Source organism: Saprolegnia parasitica (assembly GCF_000151545.1).
Source record: "Saprolegnia parasitica CBS 223.65 unplaced genomic scaffold supercont2.18, whole genome shotgun sequence".
NCBI classification, from domain to species: domain Eukaryota; phylum Oomycota; class Saprolegniomycetes; order Saprolegniales; family Saprolegniaceae; genus Saprolegnia; species Saprolegnia parasitica.
In genome coordinates, this window is record NW_012156412.1 from 216,386 (window position 1) to 234,579 (window position 18,194).

At 59.3% G+C, this 18,194-nt stretch overlaps 9 protein-coding genes across 9 annotated transcripts in view; 6 read left to right on the forward strand and 3 right to left on the reverse strand.

The window, feature by feature from the left end:
• Positions 1–68: 68 nt before the first annotated feature.
• On the forward strand, positions 69–2,956 carry SPRG_05918 (TKL protein kinase). The gene is made up of 18 exons (XM_012344494.1): positions 69–141; positions 182–261; positions 310–391; positions 451–600; positions 649–877; positions 926–1,379; positions 1,425–1,458; positions 1,496–1,550; positions 1,600–1,703; positions 1,748–1,785; positions 1,838–1,888; positions 1,937–2,092; positions 2,138–2,219; positions 2,266–2,333; positions 2,387–2,427; positions 2,469–2,544; positions 2,593–2,767; positions 2,814–2,956. Exons 1-18 carry the CDS (start codon positions 82–84, stop codon positions 2,934–2,936), a joined length of 2,058 nt encoding a protein of 685 aa, XP_012199884.1. The 5' UTR covers positions 69–81; the 3' UTR covers positions 2,937–2,956.
• A 117-nt stretch (positions 2,957–3,073) lies between these two features.
• On the reverse strand, positions 3,074–4,348 carry SPRG_05919 (hypothetical protein; the record flags this gene model as incomplete). The annotated part of the gene is made up of 9 exons (XM_012344495.1): positions 3,074–3,079; positions 3,128–3,463; positions 3,514–3,613; positions 3,656–3,714; positions 3,764–3,850; positions 3,903–4,008; positions 4,054–4,102; positions 4,145–4,189; positions 4,240–4,348. 9 exons carry the CDS (start codon positions 4,346–4,348, stop codon positions 3,074–3,076), a joined length of 897 nt encoding a protein of 298 aa, XP_012199885.1.
• A 398-nt stretch (positions 4,349–4,746) lies between these two features.
• SPRG_05920 (hypothetical protein) lies at positions 4,747–6,562 on the reverse strand. The gene is made up of 4 exons (XM_012344496.1): positions 6,512–6,562; positions 6,286–6,467; positions 6,096–6,242; positions 4,747–6,050 (listed from the first exon to the last, which is right to left on the reverse strand). Exons 1-4 carry the CDS (start codon positions 6,528–6,530, stop codon positions 4,776–4,778), a joined length of 1,623 nt encoding a protein of 540 aa, XP_012199886.1. The 5' UTR covers positions 6,531–6,562; the 3' UTR covers positions 4,747–4,775.
• Positions 6,563–8,860: 2,298 nt separating this feature from the next.
• On the forward strand, positions 8,861–10,375 carry SPRG_05921 (hypothetical protein; the record flags this gene model as incomplete). The annotated part of the gene is made up of 1 exon (XM_012344497.1): positions 8,861–10,375. One exon carries the CDS (start codon positions 8,861–8,863, stop codon positions 10,373–10,375), a length of 1,515 nt encoding a protein of 504 aa, XP_012199887.1.
• A 785-nt stretch (positions 10,376–11,160) lies between these two features.
• On the forward strand, positions 11,161–13,116 carry SPRG_05922 (hypothetical protein; the record flags this gene model as incomplete). Its single annotated transcript, XM_012344498.1, has 1 exon — positions 11,161–13,116. The coding sequence occupies one exon, from the start codon at positions 11,161–11,163 to the stop codon at positions 13,114–13,116; it is 1,956 nt and encodes a 651-aa protein (XP_012199888.1).
• A 245-nt stretch (positions 13,117–13,361) lies between these two features.
• On the forward strand, positions 13,362–15,106 carry SPRG_05923 (hypothetical protein). Its single transcript, XM_012344499.1, has 6 exons — positions 13,362–14,006; positions 14,060–14,310; positions 14,356–14,419; positions 14,470–14,557; positions 14,601–14,694; positions 14,742–15,106. Exons 1-6 carry the CDS (start codon positions 13,415–13,417, stop codon positions 15,075–15,077), a joined length of 1,425 nt encoding a protein of 474 aa, XP_012199889.1. The 5' UTR covers positions 13,362–13,414; the 3' UTR covers positions 15,078–15,106.
• Positions 15,107–15,768, reverse strand: SPRG_05924 (hypothetical protein; the record flags this gene model as incomplete). The annotated part of the gene is made up of 1 exon (XM_012344500.1): positions 15,107–15,768. The coding sequence occupies exon 1, from the start codon at positions 15,758–15,760 to the stop codon at positions 15,107–15,109; it is 654 nt and encodes a 217-aa protein (XP_012199890.1). The 5' UTR covers positions 15,761–15,768.
• A 479-nt stretch (positions 15,769–16,247) lies between these two features.
• SPRG_05925 (hypothetical protein) lies at positions 16,248–17,324 on the forward strand. Its single transcript, XM_012344501.1, has one exon. It carries the CDS (start codon positions 16,267–16,269, stop codon positions 17,254–17,256), a length of 990 nt encoding a protein of 329 aa, XP_012199891.1. The 5' UTR covers positions 16,248–16,266; the 3' UTR covers positions 17,257–17,324.
• Positions 17,325–17,640: 316 nt separating this feature from the next.
• Positions 17,641–18,194, forward strand: part of SPRG_20056 (hypothetical protein) — a gene marked incomplete at both ends in the record, with an annotated part of 4,450 nt that continues 3,896 nt past the window's right edge. The window contains one exon of the mRNA XM_012344616.1: positions 17,641–18,123. Coding sequence (XP_012200006.1) covers positions 17,641–18,123 — 483 coding nt within the window. The remainder of the gene's footprint in view (positions 18,124–18,194) is intronic.

Below are 18,194 nucleotides of genomic sequence, written 5' to 3' on the forward strand. Positions count from 1 at the left end.
TTCCGGTTACGCGGGCGCCGGATACGAAACGGTTTCCGGATCTTGTGGCAGCGGTAGTTTCGAGCTCAGCAGTCGGCGTCGATGTGGAAGCCGTCGGGGTCCATCGTGGGCAAGACGCAGGGGCTGGACGACCTGCCTCTGGTAGCTGCTGCCGCCGACGAAGGCTCATCGCCGGCTCTAGGCGCTGCAGCAGGACATCAATGATTTCCTGCACTTTGCCCAGAACCGCAAGCAGCAGAAGCTCGTGCCACGCATCAACAAGTGCGCATGCGCCGACATGTCCATGGCCGCGCTCATGGCGCATGGTAGGGTCGACTTCGCCAAGGCGATGCCAGAGTCGGACTACGCCGTGTGCTTGCAGCTCCAAGTGCTCACAAAGGAGTACCAAGAGGTGCGTGCATGCTCAAAATATATGACGTGGCAGGACAAGACGACGATACGGCGGTGTAGGGCTGGCCCATCTCGGCCATGACGACGTCGATTGCTAACATGTCGCTCTCGTCGATGTCGATGGACCGCGGCAAGTTTAGCATCGCGGTGCGGATACCAAAGGCGTACCCTGCGCAGTCGCCCGACATCTCGTGTGTCACGGGCGGTGAAGTACGTTGTCGACGCGCCGCGCGATTTCTACTGACCACCGCTGTGTAGAATGTACCGGTGGAGCTCAAGCAAGGCGCGACCTTTGTTCTACCATGGCTCCAGAATGGATGGCCGACCGACTACTCGCTCGTCAACTTTGCCGAAGACCTCTGCAAAGCGCTCGAGGCGCCCGATAAGATTCCCACGACGAGCTTCATCGCCGAGCAGCAAAAGGTGTTTCCGCTGCACATGGGGCCGGAACACTCGACGCGAACGCCGCCAACCGAGCTACACAAAGGTAGGCATGCTGCTATGGTCCCACCACGGTCTCACGGTCCGTGGCTAGAGCATTCGTCCAAGGAGGCGGCACCTGCCAATGCAGATCTCCTCCTCTTCCCCGACCTATATGCACCGCCCGAGCAGAAGAAGACCAACCCGTTCGGCACGGCCGAACGCCCGACGCAGTCTCCGCACACGTCGCAGAAACGACACAGCCCACCGCCGTCGAGCCTGCCGGCGCCGCTGCTGGACGCTCGCGCCGTGCCGACGCAAGATCTGCTCGACCTGCCGCATGCGCCACCAGGTCGACTGAGTCCGCGCGGAAGCACGTTGTCGCCGCGGACCCCGTCGTTCGAGAACGGGTATCGCAGCAACGAGTGTTATATCAAGTGCAAGTGGAACGGAGAGGCGCGCCGGTTTGCTTTCGACCGAAGTCTGAGCTTTGCGCAGCTTCAGGAGTCGATCCGCCGCCTCTTCCAGATCCCGTCGAGCACGACCCTGACGCTTTTGTACCACGACAGGTAGATCCATGGCCCCATCATTTCTTATCGACGAGGTCGTCGTAGCGACGGCGACAAGTGCTTGCTCTCGTCGGACGAGGTACTACTGGCTCCGCTTGGCTGCAGCGATCGTGTAGGAGCTGCGCGCCGCGCTCTCACACTTTCCCGAGACGCTAGTGCTCCACGTTGACAGTACGTGCTGGTCAATGCTGGCTTGTTGTCAAGGATGATGGCGGCGTAGGCAAGAGCGACGAAGCGACTGTCGCCAAGTCCGAAGCCGCGGTAGCTGCCAAGGCGCCCGCACCCAAGACCGACGAGACAACGTTGCGAGAAATCAAAATCGAGGTGCGCAAGTCGTGAGACCTTTCCACGACTCACCAGAACCACAGGACGTCAAACTGGAGAAATGCATCGGTGTCGGCTCCAGGTACACGTTGCGGCGATCGCAACGGACACGGGCAATTGACCGCGAGGTGTAGCTGCAAGGTGTACAAGGCCATGTGGCGGGGCACTGAAGTGGCCATTAAAAAGTAGTGCCGCGCTCTTGATACATTGATAGAAAAGAGGGCATCGAGTAGGTTTTCGTCGCTGAACGCCGAACAAGTCAACAAGGAGTTCAAGCATGAAGTGACCATGATGACGCACCTCGGGTGCCACCCGTGCATCGTACTGCTGCTCGCCGTGTGCACGACGCCGCGTAGTATCATCTTTGAGTACCTTCCGTTCTCGCTCTTGTACGTCGTCTCTTGGCATCGGCGTCTCCGAATGGCGCTCCGTAGCGAGCAAATCAACGGGTCCCAAGACCCGACCAAGAAAATTCCACCGTTCCCCAACACGTGGCAAAAGCGGCTGCAGATGATCGTGCGAGCAACAACATCGTCGTCAAGATACTGCACGCGTACACTAGATGGACGTGGCGCGCGGCCTCCAATTTCTGCATTCGTTCAACATTGTGCACCGCGACCTCAAGTCTCTGTACGACACTCTGCGTAGCATGCCGTGTTTTTTAATCCTGTATCCCCTCGTAGGAACCTCCTCATCACGGACGAAGGGCGGGTCAAGCTCGCAGGCACGTGCTTCCCGCCCTTTCTTGGATCTCAGCGTACATAGACTTTGGCATCGCCAAGGTAGCGCTCGAGAACGAATTTATGACGCGCTGTTGCGGCACGTACCAGTGGATGGCCCCGTACGATGCGTGTTGCCAGCGGTTCGAGCACTCAACAATGGATTGTAGCGAGGTTATTGTGTCGCAGACGTACTCTGTGAGCGCCGACATTTACAGCTTTGGCATCGTCATGTGGGAGATCTGCGAGGCGTCGGTCCCGTTCGCAGACACGCCGGCGGCACTTGTCGCCATGGCCGTCATCCAAGAAAACAAGCGACCGACCATGTCGGCCAACATCCCGACGGTAGCGCATCCTTGCGTCTTGTACACATACAACCTCGACAACGTAGCCGCTCAAGGACCTCATCACCAGCTGCTGGGACAAGGAGGCGTCCGTGCGCCCGGACGCCGCGACCATCGTTTCTGTCCTGACCAACTTTCTGCAAGCGAGCCAAGCCACGGCGTCCGGCTAAATGCAATAATTCAACACGTCGACTTTGTATTTAGTTTGTTTGCAAGTCGGGCGACGACATGAACTCCTTATGACGACGGCAGGCGCGGCGGCGGCGTGGGCATTAAAAAGCGCCGACCAAGCAAGGACGCCGACGAGCTACCCCTACAGGTATGCACATGAGCACGCGTCGTGCTATCCGCGAAGCCGCACTGCTGGCGATGCGTGCTGGGCGGCGTCGCCTCTGGGATCGGTCGACGAAAGCGACGCAAAAGCGCCTCCATCGTCGCTGGTAAAATACGACCTTCCTCGGCAGGATCCAAGGCGCGGATGAGCACGGTGATCTACAAGATGCGCGTGAGATCGATGGACGCAACGAGACGATCGCTCTCGGACATCGGTTTGGGACCAGCCAAGCCCCAAGCCGAAGAGTACTTGTCGCAGGTTGTACGCGCTCACAGCACCGTCGCCGCTGGCATTCTCCGTTCCGAAGAGCCCCAGCACATGCAGTTGATGGCGGGTCATGTAGGCTTGCAGCGCAGGGACGAGCTAGTTCATTGCATGAGCATCATCGGGCGCGCGACACCATTGCGCGCTACGAGGTGGAGGTGGCTCGACGACCGCATACCAGGGCTCGACTGGGGGCGCGGGGACTGGGCGATGACGCCGACATTGACGTGTGTTGGCTCAATGTGCACTCTACGGGTAACGTCGTGCCTTTCCATCGACGCGCCACCCTACTGCTTGGTAACATGGAGACGGCGCTGGGCCTCCATGACGACGGCGGGGGCCACCGAGTCCTAAATATACCATTTGTTGCCACCGCGTCGGCTGCTGGGAGGATCGTACGGGCAGACTAAAGCCATTGCGCCACACGAGGGCGAGTTCGTCGGGCGCCTTGGGGGGCCGCGGGCTCGCTGCAACCACGGGCTTCTTCTACGAGGGCAAAATCGTGTAGCTAGTTTGGAGATGCAACGATGGCAGCTACTGCGTCGTAGCGTAAGATCTTCTTCATCATAAAGTGGATGTTCTGAAGGTGTTCCCGCGTCTCGTGGCGTTCTTGGGACTTGCGATTCCGACTCAGTCGTTTTGCGCTATCAGAACGTATTGCCAGACTTTTCATGCAAGGGGGTGTCTACAAGGCGGTCGGTGTCGTATTGCGCGGCGGCAAGGGGCGGCGTTGGGTCCCTATGTAGATGGTGAGACTATTCAAAGACGCACGTGGCGCACGGAGACGCGCGAGGGGTGAGAGCGGTGGTCGCGTCGTCGTGCTGCCTATAGCCCGCTTTAGCCTCTACCGACGACGGAAGGGATAAGGTGTGTACCCGCCGCGGGGTTGATGCTCATGAGCTTGAGCTGGTGGTTGACCTTCTCGTCATAGATGCGATCGCGCCCCCCGACGTTGCGAATGTCGTCGCGGAACGTTGGGGCCATTTTCACAAGTGCTAATTTGGGGCGTCAGGTCGACGAGACACATTCGTGACACGCGCACGTGGACGGCCCAGCGTCGCCTTGCCATCTTGGTGCCGCCATCTTGTGTACCGGTACGATGGCGGCAACACCGACGCGTCGACAGAAGTCGAGTGCATTTTCCCTTCCACCACCTACGTGAGTCAAATCACTATTAAACACTTCTGTGTTACTGTACATGGTGACGCATACCAGGCTCCAGAAGCGGTCGACCGGGACTCCCCGACCGCCAATCCACGACCGCCAACATCGATTTTCTGGTGGCTGGCTGGCTAGCTTATGGGGAGAGTACTGTAGTAGCAAGGGCATGCACTGTCAGGTTGATGGCCTTGGTAGTAGGTTTGTAGAACGACTCGGAAAAAGAGAGGGGACAATAGGTTATCAACAGAGTTCACCACCGAAAGTGTTGCTGGTCGGCTTGGTCGTCGTCGTTGACGTGGTTGTCGTTGTCTTGCTGCTTGATCTGCCGCTGCGGTTGCGACCGCCACATGACTTGGCGGCCCTTGCGCTTCTTGGGTGCTTGCATGCTGCGCTCCATGGATTTCTTCATGCGCTCTTCGTACATCTTGGTCTGCTGCGCAATGCGCTCCTGACGGACGCGCTCGCGGCGCTCCTTTTCTTTTTCTTTCTCAGCTTTGACCACGTAGTCTTCGGGCATGTGCTCGATGGCGCTGAGCAAATCCTCGAGCCGCGCCTCGAGGTCCGTGAGCATAAAGAGCGTGTTCGGGTTCGAGTCGGCTTCGAACCCGCAGCGCTGGTACACTTCGAGGACCTTGTCGTGGAGCTCTTGGAGCATGCGTTCTTGGACATTCTCGCCCGTGCCGGCCATCGCACGCTGCCGGAGGTGGTTGGCCTTCTCGTCCTCGGCGTTGATTTGGTCGCGGAGCTCGTCAATGTTTTGTTTGAGCACTTGCGTCTTCTTGTTCATCTTCTTCTTGGTCTCGCGGTAGTTTTGCTTGAGCTCCTCGAGCGACTGCTCGGTCTCTTGGCTGTTTTGAATTAGAAACAAATTGCTCTCTTCGAGCGCTGTAAAGATGTCGAGCAGCTGCTGCGGGTTTTGAAAGTACATGGGCAGCTCTTCGCCGCTGCTCGTAGCCACCATGTCGTCGACCGCGGGCATCGGCGGCACGGTGCTGGATGCAACCGCGGGCTTTAATTTTTCGGCTTTTTTCTTGGTCTTGCCGTCCTTCTCAGCGACCCGCTCGGCTGCGCGGTCCCGCTCCTCTTGCTCGGCGAGCGCTCGCGTACGAATCGCTTCCCATTCGGCCATGGCCTTGGCCTTCTTCTTCCGAAGGCGGTCTTGCTGCCGCTTCTTCTTTCGCTCCATTTGCTCGGCCTCCCACTCGGGCGGCGTGAGCTCGTCGAGAAACGCCTTGTATTTCAGGCAGTCGTCGAGCTGCTCCTTGAGCTTGGACATGTCGCTCTGCACGAGCTGGATCTGCTGGTTGAGCTTCTTGATTTCCTGGACGCGGTCGGCCTTGGCTTTCGTTTCCTTCTCGGCCTTCTTGATGGCTTCGTGCGCTTTCTTGTCGTTCTCTTTGAGAAACGTGTCGAAGCGCACCGCGTCTTCCTCGAGCATGAGCTCGCTCTTCTTGAGCGCCTCTTCTTTGAGCTGCGCCTTCTCCTCGAGTTTCCGAATCTCTTCGCGCTTGGTGTCGAGCGACATCTAGTTGGCCATGAGCGAGCGATCGCGCCGTCGACGGGACGCGACCTGGACGAGGAACATTTCGCGCTTCTTCGCAATAAAGTCGGCCATGTTTTCCTTCTCGCGGCGGCGGTCACTCGAGATGGTGGCGGTGGCGGCGGCGACGAGCCCCCGCGTCTGCTTGGACTGGGCGACATTGACCATGTCTGGCGCCTACACGACACTTGGTGCACACGTAGAAAGCACGTGGACGGACGCTGTCGTCAAATTTGAACCGACGAATGTTGCCGCGCTTGGACGAGTTGGTGAGCTTCTCGTGGATCTTGAGCCGCGCGTTGCGCTCGCGGTCTTCGTCCTTGCGGCGCTTGACGTCGTCGCGCATGCGGAAAACCTCCTCGTCGGACGGCAGCGTGAACGGGTTGGCGCTAGACGCACCATCTACGAAGTGGGCCTCAGCCGCCACGACGGAGAAGCGCGCACACCGTTGTTGGTCGACTCCATCGGCGCCGCGTTCGTTTCAAAACACAAGCACCGCCTTGTGGGCTAACTTTAGCGAAAATTATCTGAAGTCCAATTTGCATTTTATGTCCCCTTGTAATTTCTCAACGCTTTGTATTGATCGACGGTCCATTATCTCAGTTGAAAGCGCGTGTTGCCGTGTCGATGGTCCCTGTACTTGAAGCCGCGTTGTCGTCGTGTCTACTACGTCTATAGATCAAGTGGCCTCTTCACTGTCGTACGACTGCTCTTGTAATATGAACAAGAGCATGCCAACAATATGTCGCAAGGCAATGTATGCTTGGGTCCGGTACGAGGCTCTGGATGCATCTTTTGGCACTGGATCCAGCGAGTTGCCTTTTATAGATGAGACACTTCCCGATCCGCAAAGCCACTCGAGAAGGCCGCGACTCCATTCCGTCACGTTAGCGCCTTGAGTGGCTCTAGCAACTCCTCGTCCAAGCAATACTACTCTCTTTCATCAATATTCAGTCCAGCCTTCCCCGCATCCACGGCTCGGAGGCTGCATGCAAAATACAATCATTCACGTTTCGAGGAATGTTGCTCTTGATGGCCGTTCATAATTGTCAAGATGGTCTCAGTTGTTGGGTCTCTCTACTACTAGATGGCGCAACACGTCCAGATTCTCGGTATCGATCGCACTCTACGCTTGCTTGATGTACGGTGCGTGGTGATGTCGACGACGACCTCGGGAATGGCTCGACACCGCGACGCGCTACTTGCTCTCCGACATGCACGAACCTGGTCTTCCGTCTGACAACCTTTTCTTGGTCCTGGCGTTGGTGCTCATACCCATGGCTCCTCGACACATGCATGAAGTGTCGTCACTGGCGGCAACTTGACGCCATGGCCGATGGGATTGCGACGGCAGAATCGACGCGGTACCGGTCGGCGCAGTCACTTCGTGTCCTTCGATGACACGCGCACGACACGGCCAGCATGGCTCAAAGTGCTTCTGCGGCTCTTGCACGACCGGAGGCGCGTCATCACGTGCGTATGATCGCGCTGGCGTGGTGGTTGGGCTTGCTCAAAAGGTGTCAGAGCAAAGCTACGCACTCGATACGTCCGTGCTTGTCAGGGGAATCTTGGTGTGTGTTGATAGCATGCGCCTTGAGGCTTGGCTCGACAACACCCTCGTCATGCCAGAAGCCGACTTGGCGATTCGGGTACCCATCCTGGTCACTGTGCTCTCCTTCTTCCAGCACCAACACCGTCCCAATGGCCCGCCATCGGCGAGGCACAACAGCGCTTCCTGCTGCTCTTTGGGCGCTCCCATCAACGCCGACGCCTGCGCGTACCTGGCGCTCGCCGTCGACCGATTTTGCGTCTTGGACGCCGAGCACGACGCAGGCATTGCCTACTTGGTGCTTTTGACGGCCGGCACATCGATGTATGCGACGGTCGAACGCGCAAGAAGTATGCCACATTTCAAGGAGCTTTGACGGCGCTGTTGACGGCAGCCCTAGCCCCACTGTAAGCAGCTTGTCGAAATGCGTGGCGGTTGCCAGGCAATAATACCGGTAGTACATCGTCGCCATAAAGCCCGTGGTCATTCTCGGCTTGGCTGGCGCCCACTTTTCGTTGCTTTTATGTAGACTAGTGACACGAGGAGAATCAATCACAAGCGCACGCAAGAGCGTTGACCGACGGTATGAAGACAATCACCGAGGTCCACTGCGATCGATGAAGGCGATTCCTTTTCGATTGCATGAACGCATCAAGGCTGTGGCGGTGCGACGGACAGCACACCGCGAGCGCTCCTGCATGTCGAGTGCTGTACCTACCGTACCTGCAATGTGGAAGATACCATGCAAGTGGTACTCGCAGCTTATACGAAGTTCTGTTACTTTCGAAATCTACTGGTACTGCTACCTGGTCGCACGCCTAGACGACTAGGGTGTTCAGCAACCAGATAGGGCTACTAGGAGTATAATGATGAACTGACATGGACTCCATTTATGAGTGTACACTGCACGGAGAGAGACACCGCTTGTGGCGTCGAAAGATCGAAGGATTCAAGGAATCTGATTCACCGACGCTGGCCAATGAAAACGCGTCCTATACGGCAACGATGCAGATCTTTAGGGTTATTCCTGCCACCAGACCTGCAACCAAGACAGCGCGCCTGTGCTCTTGATGGCTCTTCTCTCAACGGTATTAAAAAGGGCAGCATGGTAGGATTGGACGACTGGTGCTAACAAACATGTACTAAAACTTCCAGCGAGCTTGTCCACGTACCAGAATCCGACTCAGTTGTCAGATCACACTCCTCCTATCATTTGTAACCTTCTCGGCTGTACTGACACTTTCCAATGCTCCGCACACGCCTCACGTCGACGTTGGCTGCCGTCGCCGCCGAGGCCAGACCGAGCCTCCACGACATCCCTGTCGCGCCCGAGACAGGCTTTGGGCCATTGCGCAGCAGCTACGCCTCATTTGCCGAGAACGACGGGTTCCGCCTGCTCTTTGAGCGCTTCCACAAGCTCCACGCGTCGCTCGGGCCGATCTTCCGCCTCCGCTTCCTTCCGTTCCAATCGTACACGGTGAGTATCTCGGACCAAGACGCAGTCGCCGAGATCTACCGACACGAAGGCGCCATGCCGCAGCGTCAGACCTTTGGCTTTTGGAAGCTGTACCGGGACGAACGCAAGTTGCCAGTGGGCTTGGCCAACACCAACGAGTACGCCTCGTGGAAGAAGTATCGGGCGAGCTTGAGCGCCCATCTGCTGCAGCCGCACAACGTCAGCACGTGGGTGCCGCGCATCGACGCTGTCGCAAACGACCTTGCCGCGCGGGTCTGTGCCCAAGCGACTGCGTCGTCGTCGGGCCATGTGACCATGCCGCTATTGACCAAAGCCTATGCTCTCGAAGCCGTCTCGTCGCTAGTCTTTGGAAAGCGCATCGGGTGCTTGTCGCCTGACCACTTGACGCCGATCGCTCCAACAGCCCAAGCGTTGATTGACGTCGTTGACGGCTTCTTCGCGACCTCTCAGAAGCTAATGGCGGTGCCTCCGGAGATGCCGCATTTCGTGTACAAGCTCATGCCGGTCTATAAGGAGCACGTGGCATATGCCGATGCTATCTTTCGCTTTGGCCATGAAAGGATGGCCGAGAAGCTTGCGTCGACCGAGGTCACAGCACCCGACTTGCTCACGATGTTTCTTCAGCGTCCCGAGCTCAACGAGGAAGAAGCGGTCACGCAGGCGATCGAAGTCCTCGTCGGTGGCATCGACTCGACGTCGATTGCGCTGGTCTGGTCTCTCTACTGCATTGCGACGTCGCCCAACAGCCGCGAGATCCAACGCAAAATCCGCGCCGAGGTCGACGCTGCGCTCGATGGCGCGACCGAGTTGGACGCGGCCGCGCTCGAGAAGCTCTCGTACATTCGAGCAGTTGTCAAGGAAACCCTCCGCTTGTACCCGGCGGTGAACCCAAACCACCGATTCCTCTCCCAGGACATGACGCTTCTCGGCTACGACCTCCCCAAAGGCACCAGCGTCATGATGGCGACGTACACTATGAGCCGCGACCCGGCCGTGTTTGACGAGCCAGAGACCTTCAAGCCCGAGCGCTGGCTCGACCGGGACCATGCGTCAACGGCAGCGCGGAAGAAGAAGGCGTACTCGACGCTGCCATTCGGTATGGGCTCGCGCAGTTGCCTTGGCCGTCGCTTGGCCGAGACCGAAATCTACCTCGCTCTCGCACACCTTGTCCGCCGCATGGAGATGCAGTGGATCCCGGAGGAAGAGCACCCGAAACCTATCTTATCTACACTGCTCGTGCCCAACAAGCCGTTGACACTGCGCTTCGAGCCCTGGGCGACCTAGACGTTAACCAATGTAAAGCAGTCTTGCTAGCAGCCTTGCATATGCTGTCACGACGCATATCGAACATGCCCGTAGTTTTTTGCGGTCCTCATAAATGTACGCATAGGAATGACATTGACGTAATTAGTCGCGGTGTTACTTTGCCAGCGAGGTGCATGCGCCACTGCACCAGCTATATCCACACGCGTCGAGTAGGCAGGAGGTGGGACATCGAGGCCGAGGTCAGCAATCACCTTTAACTGAGAGGCCTTCGCCAATGCTAGGACACAATACATCTACGGCGCAATGCACTGACAGCTCGACGAAATCCGGATTCCCAAGGCACACACCTCTCTGCTCTCCACTCTCACAGTAGACTACCCACTCGGTGGCTGTTAGCCCTCGGCCACTCCGTTGGCTGCGGGCACTTCTCGATAACCCCTGTAGTACCCTCGACTATACATTCTGTAATGCACGAGCGGCGGATGCGCAGTGTACGTCGCGGTGGGATCACATTTTCTGACTGGTATCTCGACGGCGACCGGGTCTGGGAGGGTCACCGGTAATAACACGAAAATCGTCGAGCACCCCAAGCAGCACAACATGGACACGATGGTTCACGACTTTCGAATCCTCGGGCCGTCCAAGGTGTCGCCGGTCGAGATTTCGTTCGAGGACGACGCATCCGGTGTCATGCAGGGTGTCATGGGTGTGACTTGGCCAGTCCCGTTTACCGGACATCCGGATACGAGGCCAATCAAGTGGGCTGTGGGCTCGTCGATTGCCACTTTGCCCTTTTGGCGGCGATGTCGGACGATGCAGACCTCTTTGCCTTTGTCCAAGGGATCATGCTACCTCACTGTTTTAGCCACAAGAGCCAAGGCACGGACTTGCGCATGACCATTCACGGTATCGACGTCGACTGGCCGCTGGCACCCGCGCACGCTGCCGCCTTGATGGCGACGGATCAGCTGCGCGTGCTTCCGCCGGCCGCTATCACGTCCTGCGCCCATCTTGACAACCAAGACGAGTGGCGTCACGTGCTCGCTCGACTGAAGCTGGATGGTTTACACCCATTCCACGTCGAGCTTGCGCATGTGGCTATCGACAGCGTCGGGTCGGCGTCAGCGCTTCGGGCCCCGCACGGCCCGCCACGCACGTTTGCGACGCTGCTGTATATGTGCCCGTCCGACTGCGTTGGCGGCGCCGTCACCATCACATTCGACGACCGAACAACGACGTACGACGCGCTCCTTGGAGAGTATGTGGTCTACTTTAACACCTGCACTGTCTCTGTCGCACCCATTGTCTCTGGAACCCGCGGGGTACTTGTCTACCACGTCACCTACCACGAGTTGACGTGCGAGACTGCCATGGTGTGGGCGCCGCCGCCACTGCCGTCGCGCGCCCAGATAGACCAAGCAATTGCCAATCAAGGCGACGAAGACTACTGCGCAATGCAGGTCGTGCTGGAAACCCCCTGCGCTGCACCGCGGTTCGAGACACTTGACGGCCGCGACAAGGCGATCGTCGACTGGCTTTTGCGCGCTGGCTGCTTTGATATAGCGTTTATGCGTGTGGGCGAGTACCACACGTACGTCTGGATGGACGGATGTGAGACACCGACATACCCGATTACGCTCCTCAACGCGACGTTCCATCCGCAATGTGCAACGCCAGCGCTCGTGCAAGAGGCCTGTCGATGGCGCTCCATGTCCACGTACCTCTACGACGATGTGACTGCTTTCCACGAGATGGACCCGACCCTGGCCTGCCTCGTCTTTTGGCCCAAGGCCCACCGGTTGACGCTGCTGGGTCTGCCGCAGACGGTGCGTCTGCTGCGCTCCATCGTGTTTGATAAAACCGACCACGACAACCTCGGGTACAGCTCGCGACTTGCGCTCTTTGCGGCTGCGACGCGCCTCTTCATCTCGGACACGCCGGGGCCGCGCCAAGACGAACGCACGGACGAGATGCTTTTGGAGATGGCGTGTCTCCTCTACGACTACGGCGACGCCGCGCTCTTGGGTGAATTCCTGTCCGAGCGCGAGTGGGATGGGCAGGACGACATGGCGGCTGTGGTCGCGATGGCCGTCGACCGGTTTGGCCGCGCGGCCATGGAAGCGCCCTTGCGCAACCTCAGCGCGTTCACATCTGCGCGGTTCCGCTACCAAGTCCTCGAGCATCTGACGCAAGACAACGATTGGCAGCACGCCTCGTGGCTCTACGACATTGCGCATGGCTGGTGGGCTGGTGCACGCAACTCGGTGGCCTACCCATACATGCCGCCAACGGAAGGCAAGCTCGTCGGCGCTCTCCAGCTCGAAGCGTGGCTGCACGCCCATGCGATTACACCGGACGTCCGCGCGCTCTTGGCACTGCGCCTTCCATTGGATGTCATCACTGGCATTCGCGCAGCACTCGTCAACGTGCCGCCGCTGCTACAAGTTCTGAGTCATCATCCAAAGGGCGTCCGTATGCTTCCATGTGCCTTGTGGGCAGTGCGGACGATCGCGCTGCCACCAGCCCTGCACCGCGCCTATGTCGACCTCGCGGTACGCTGCTGTTGCGATGGTGACGCAAACAACGATGCTGGGCTGGCATATCTGCTGCTGCTCACCTCCGGCTCGGACGCGTTCGAGGTCGTCGCAGCGGTGGCAGCCAGTCGGCGCTCGAGCGGCCAATTCCAGCGCACGCTGCAAGCGAATGCGACGTTCTCTGCAGAGCAGACGATCGCTCTTCGCCCATTCATTTCTCGGTAGCGTTAACGATAGTCATTTGCCGAAATGAGACAATGCTGGACAATAGTGTACATCACCGGAGAGTTGGATAGTTGCGTGATATTGTTGCTGTCGCCAGCACGGTTTTCTACAAGGATGCAGACCTTGAATCGCCCAAGAGACGAGAACATGGGCGACCTGCGATCATTCGATGCGGGCGCGCCATCGAGCTGCATGGGGATCTCGGAGCACCAAGTCCGGAAAAACTCCGGGAAGTTCCGGGTTCCACTGAAAACAAAAACGACCAAGTCCGTTGGTCGGTCAGCGCTCCAGCAGCAGCATGCGCTTGCGCTTCCACGTGTCCCTCGACGCGTCCAACGAGATCAGCTTCAAGGCGCTCAAGGCCACGCTAGCCGAGGACGCGCCGCCGGTCGAGGATGCGCCGTTCGACGCACCTGCGCTGCCGCACGAAGACGGGCCGCCATCCACGCCGCCGCTCGTGCCCGCGCGTCCGAGCCGCGGCAAGTTCAACATCATCGAGCACCTCGAGCAGCGCTATGGCCGTGGCGGTCCGCTCGATATGAAGGACACGGTCGTGCGCAAGAACGTCGACCACGACGACCTGTACGACTCGGACGACTCGTTCATCGACGACGCGGACCTGCACGAGTCGATCGAAAGTACGTACTTTAAGACGCAGGTCAAGACCAAGCACAGCGGCTTCTTTGTGAACGCGGGCGATCGCATCGAGACGGTCAAGGAGCCCAAGGCGGCGGCACCGATGATCGCGCGCCACGTCGACAACGACGACGAGCCACTCCGGAAGAAGAGCAAGAAGCACGCAGAAGAAATGGATGACTGGGGCGACGAGTGGCAGCCGGGCGCCGACGTGGACGCTGTCGTCGCCAAGTTTCGCGAGTTTGTCGCGAGCTGTACGATTGACCGCTCGGAACAAAATATGCTCATGGTCGTCCCACCTACCTAGATTTTGCCGAGCATGGGACCACAAAGGCATGGCCACCAGCCTTCGACGACGGGTTCCGAGAAGTCGACCGGACCGTCGTGAACGCCCATCCGCAGCGCTGGCGCGTCAACGGGTACATTACGAGTCTGATGCAATTTCTGCCGTACACGAAAACATCACTGCGCGGGCACATGGCCCGGCTCGAAGCGCGCGACCATGCGCGGCAGGCCAAGGCCGACGCCGACGATCAGTTTCTGGCCATGGCCAAGCTCGTACGACGTGGAATAAGGACGTCCACGACAGCTCACGAGACGTAGGTGCTGCCGCACAAGGTGCGCGCCGAAGAGAGCGATGTCATGTCGGTCGATGGGTTCAAAGAAGGTATGTAGTGGTCCATGGTCGATACAAAGGATGATTGAATATGGCGGTAGATGTGCTCAAAGACATGGCGCTGGCAGTTGCGACGTACAGTGCGGCCGCCAAGATGGAAGACTGGGTCACCAAGGAAAACGAATACCGGTACAGATACGACGACGATACGTGGCACGCTCACGCAGCGTAGGCAGCTCCTCAAGCAAGACGACAAGAAGCATTTGGACGAGGCCGAGACGGTCATTTTGAGCGTCCCGAAGGAACGGAATCGACTGTACACCAAGGTCCGTGGAGTGGTCAAACGTGTCGTTTTGAACGGGCGGCCGTGTAGATGGTCGGCTGCTTTCCTACCAACTCGATCGACATGACGGTCGTCCGGGATCTCGTCAAGCTCGGCCGGAAGGAAAGCGGCCACAGCGCCACGCCCCATGTGACGCCGCTCACGAAAAAGGCGGGGACGACTGCATCCAGCGCTACAAGCGCGGCCAAGAAGGTGCTCAAGACACCGAAACTACCCAAGGCGGCCGAATCGGACAAGTCCTTGGACGCTGCCACCAAGACGCCGGCACCGGGGCCCAAGCGACCGGCCAAGCCCATCAAGTCGCGGCGATTTGAAGTGTGTCCTGTCTGGTCTCCGCACGACTTTATCGAGCGCAAGGTTGCGTAACCCGACAACAACCCACGCATCCGACTCGATTACAGTTGTTGCAGCGAAAAACTGCGATAGCCATACTGACGGAACATGGGCGTGAGCGCGCCAGGATAGCCAGGATACCCCGGCTGCGCGCAATGGCGCGACGCTGGTGGGCAGGCCGGGCTTGGGGACGGCGATGGCGATGGCGGCGGGGATGGCTTGCCAGACACGAGCGTCTCAAAGCTGGGCGCTGTGTACGCAGGGTAACCTGGCTGCGCCACGAAGCGAGGTACCTCTGGTGATGGCACGGGCGCGGCGACGGGTGCAGGCGCGGGCCGCGGTGGATCGGGCCGGCTAATGAGTTGAACGGCGATGTGGAGCTCGCCCGCGTACATGGTGCCGTAGTAGAGCGGGTACCATCGGTCGTAGAGCTGGCCGACCTTCCAGTCGTTGACGCGGAAGAGGCACGCGCCGAGCATGCCCCGCTCCAGGTCGTTCTTGTCAAAGACTTCGAGCTGGAAGACATCGGTGGCATGGTTAAGGACCGTAAAGGTCATCTTGCTGTACCAGCGCGGGGCATTCCCTCCGTTCGCATCCACGTCGGTGATCTCTCGTTGGTTGCCCAGCGTGCCCCTGCAGAAGGGCGCGAGCGGGCTGTAGTCGTCGAGGACGACAAGGTTGCGCGCGGCCGTCGCCCGGACGTCGAGCTGTAGCATTGACACGGCAAAGTGGGAATTGAAATTTAATAGCAAGTGGCAATTCCTCTTACAAATGTCAAGTACATGTACAAGATTCAGGACGAATAAAATAGCAGGTGGAGTATTCCCTTGAAACAATGCTGCTTGCGTTGCCAGCGAAGGCCTGCGAAGACCTCAAGGCGGGTTCTTATAGCACGCAACTTATCAAGGTGGGACCGCGACCGTGCGCACCCGCGTCACTCGCACCAATTTACATTCTGAAGATAACCCGCCAGCGACGCCTTGCTCGGCGGTATGTGGTCTCCGTGCACAGATTGCAGAAAGGGAGAGATCCCTTGTACGAGGAGGGTTGCACCTTGCAAATTGGGAGATTCTGCGAATTTCTCGGGAAAGCCATCCTGTATCCGGACAAAGAGTGTAGGTTTTAGCTTGCGTTTTGTATGGATGGGATGCTGGGTTCACCGGCAGCTGGCTAAAAAAGTTGGCCTCCCAGATTGCATTTCCTATTTCCCAACCTGAGAATCATGCCCGAGCTGCACGTGCGCGCGGTCTCGGCCCGCAACCTCCATGACGCCCAGACCTTTGGGAAGCAGGACCCGTACTGCAAGATCTCTGTTGGCCACCGCACCTTCAAGACGCGCGTGCACGACAATGGCGGGCGCAACCCGGTCTGGAACGACAAGTTTGTCTTCGAGGTCGCCGACATGCAACTGTCGCAGCTCGTGATTGAGATCTGGGACAGCAACTACACGAGCGACGACTACATTGGCACGTGCCGCCTCCCCATGAGCATCTTCGCAAGCGGCCAAGTCATTGACCAGTGGTACCCGGTCAACTACCGCAACCAGCAGCGTGGCGAGATCAACCTCCGCGTCCAAATGCTCGGGATTGCCGGGGCGCACGCGCCGCCGGCATACGGCCACCAGCAGCCCTACGCGGCACCGCCGCCTGCCTACCAGCAGCCCGCCCCGCCGGCCTACGCGCAGCCCTCGGCGCCTGGGTACCCGAGTGCACCTCCCGCCTATGGCCAGCAGCCCGCGTACAACGGGGGGTACGCGCAGCAACAGCAGCAGCAGCAGATCCAGCAGCAACAACAACAGCTCCAGCAGCAGCAACAAGCGATGCAGCAGCAGACGATCCAGCAGCAGCAGATGCAGCTCCAGCAGCAGCAGGCACAGCTCGCGCAGCAGCAGGCCCAAATGGCAGCCCAGGCGTCCCGTCCCATGTATGCCCCGCCCCCGCCGGTGTACGCTGCGCCGCAACCCATGTACGCGGCTCCGCCCCCGGTTATGATGGCTCCGCCGCCGGTCATTGTCGGCCCGCCGCCGGTCGTCATGGGCGGCCCCGTAGTGTACGGTGCGCCGGCGCCAGTCATGTACGGCGGCGGCTACGGCGGCGGCTATGGCGATGGCTACGATAATGGCGGCGGCGTGGTGGCCGGCGCGGCCCTCGGCTTGGCTGGCGGCGTCATCCTCGGTGCCGCCTTGAGCGACGACGGTGGCTTCTTTGACTAATGAGACGCATCGTGCTCTTCACGCTGCGTCTGCAGTAACATTATATAACACTATCGATTTGGACCACACGACGTGCGTGGCGTCGCTGTCGGAAAGCTATGCGAAGGAAGCTAGCGTTTCTGCGCCGCTGGTACCAGTAGGCGAGATCATCTGCCCTTTGTCAACCGCTGTTGTGGACATGCGTTGACAGGGTATTGCCACCACTTCTATGACGTGGCACGCTCCTGACGCACGTTTGGATGTGGCATCTGGCATGCCCGAGCGTTCGAGCCCAAGGCGTGGCTGTTCTATCGACATGCAAGGGCCTATAAGCTGCTTCGTATGGTGTGTTGACGCAGCAGAAAGCAGCGAAACGGTGGAGGTGCATCTATTTCTATCCGCGTCATGGACCACCGTGCCGCCTTGGACCTCGAGCGTGGCAACACGCGGGGCTCGAGCGTCTCGACGCCCGACTCGCGTCTCTCGGACGACGACGGGCTCGGCGACGACTGCTGGATGCACGACCCGGTGCCGCACCTCGGCTTTGCCTACAAGGGCGATACATTCTACCAACGGGGCCTCTACACCGAAGCGCTCGTCTACCTCTCGCGGCTGCCCCGCCGACATCCGACATCGCTCGCGCCGTCTCTCTCGGAGCCGACGCTCGCCGCATCCCGTCGCCAATCGACGCCGTCCAAGTCCAAGCGGAAAGTCGGCATGACCAAGCTCACGCCAGTGCGCAAGGCCGACGAGTCGTCGACTTTGCTCGTGGACGCGGCAGGCGGCGGTGGCCGCGAGCAAAAGCTCAACCGCAAGCGACAGTGCGCCGCGGCGATCGACGCGATGGCGGCCAACCCGGTGCTGCACCCCAACCTCTTTCACGACAATGTGATCCCGAGCCTCTTTGCGCTGAGCCGCACCAAGGACCTGGCGACGTTGCGCGCGTGCGTCTCGGCCAT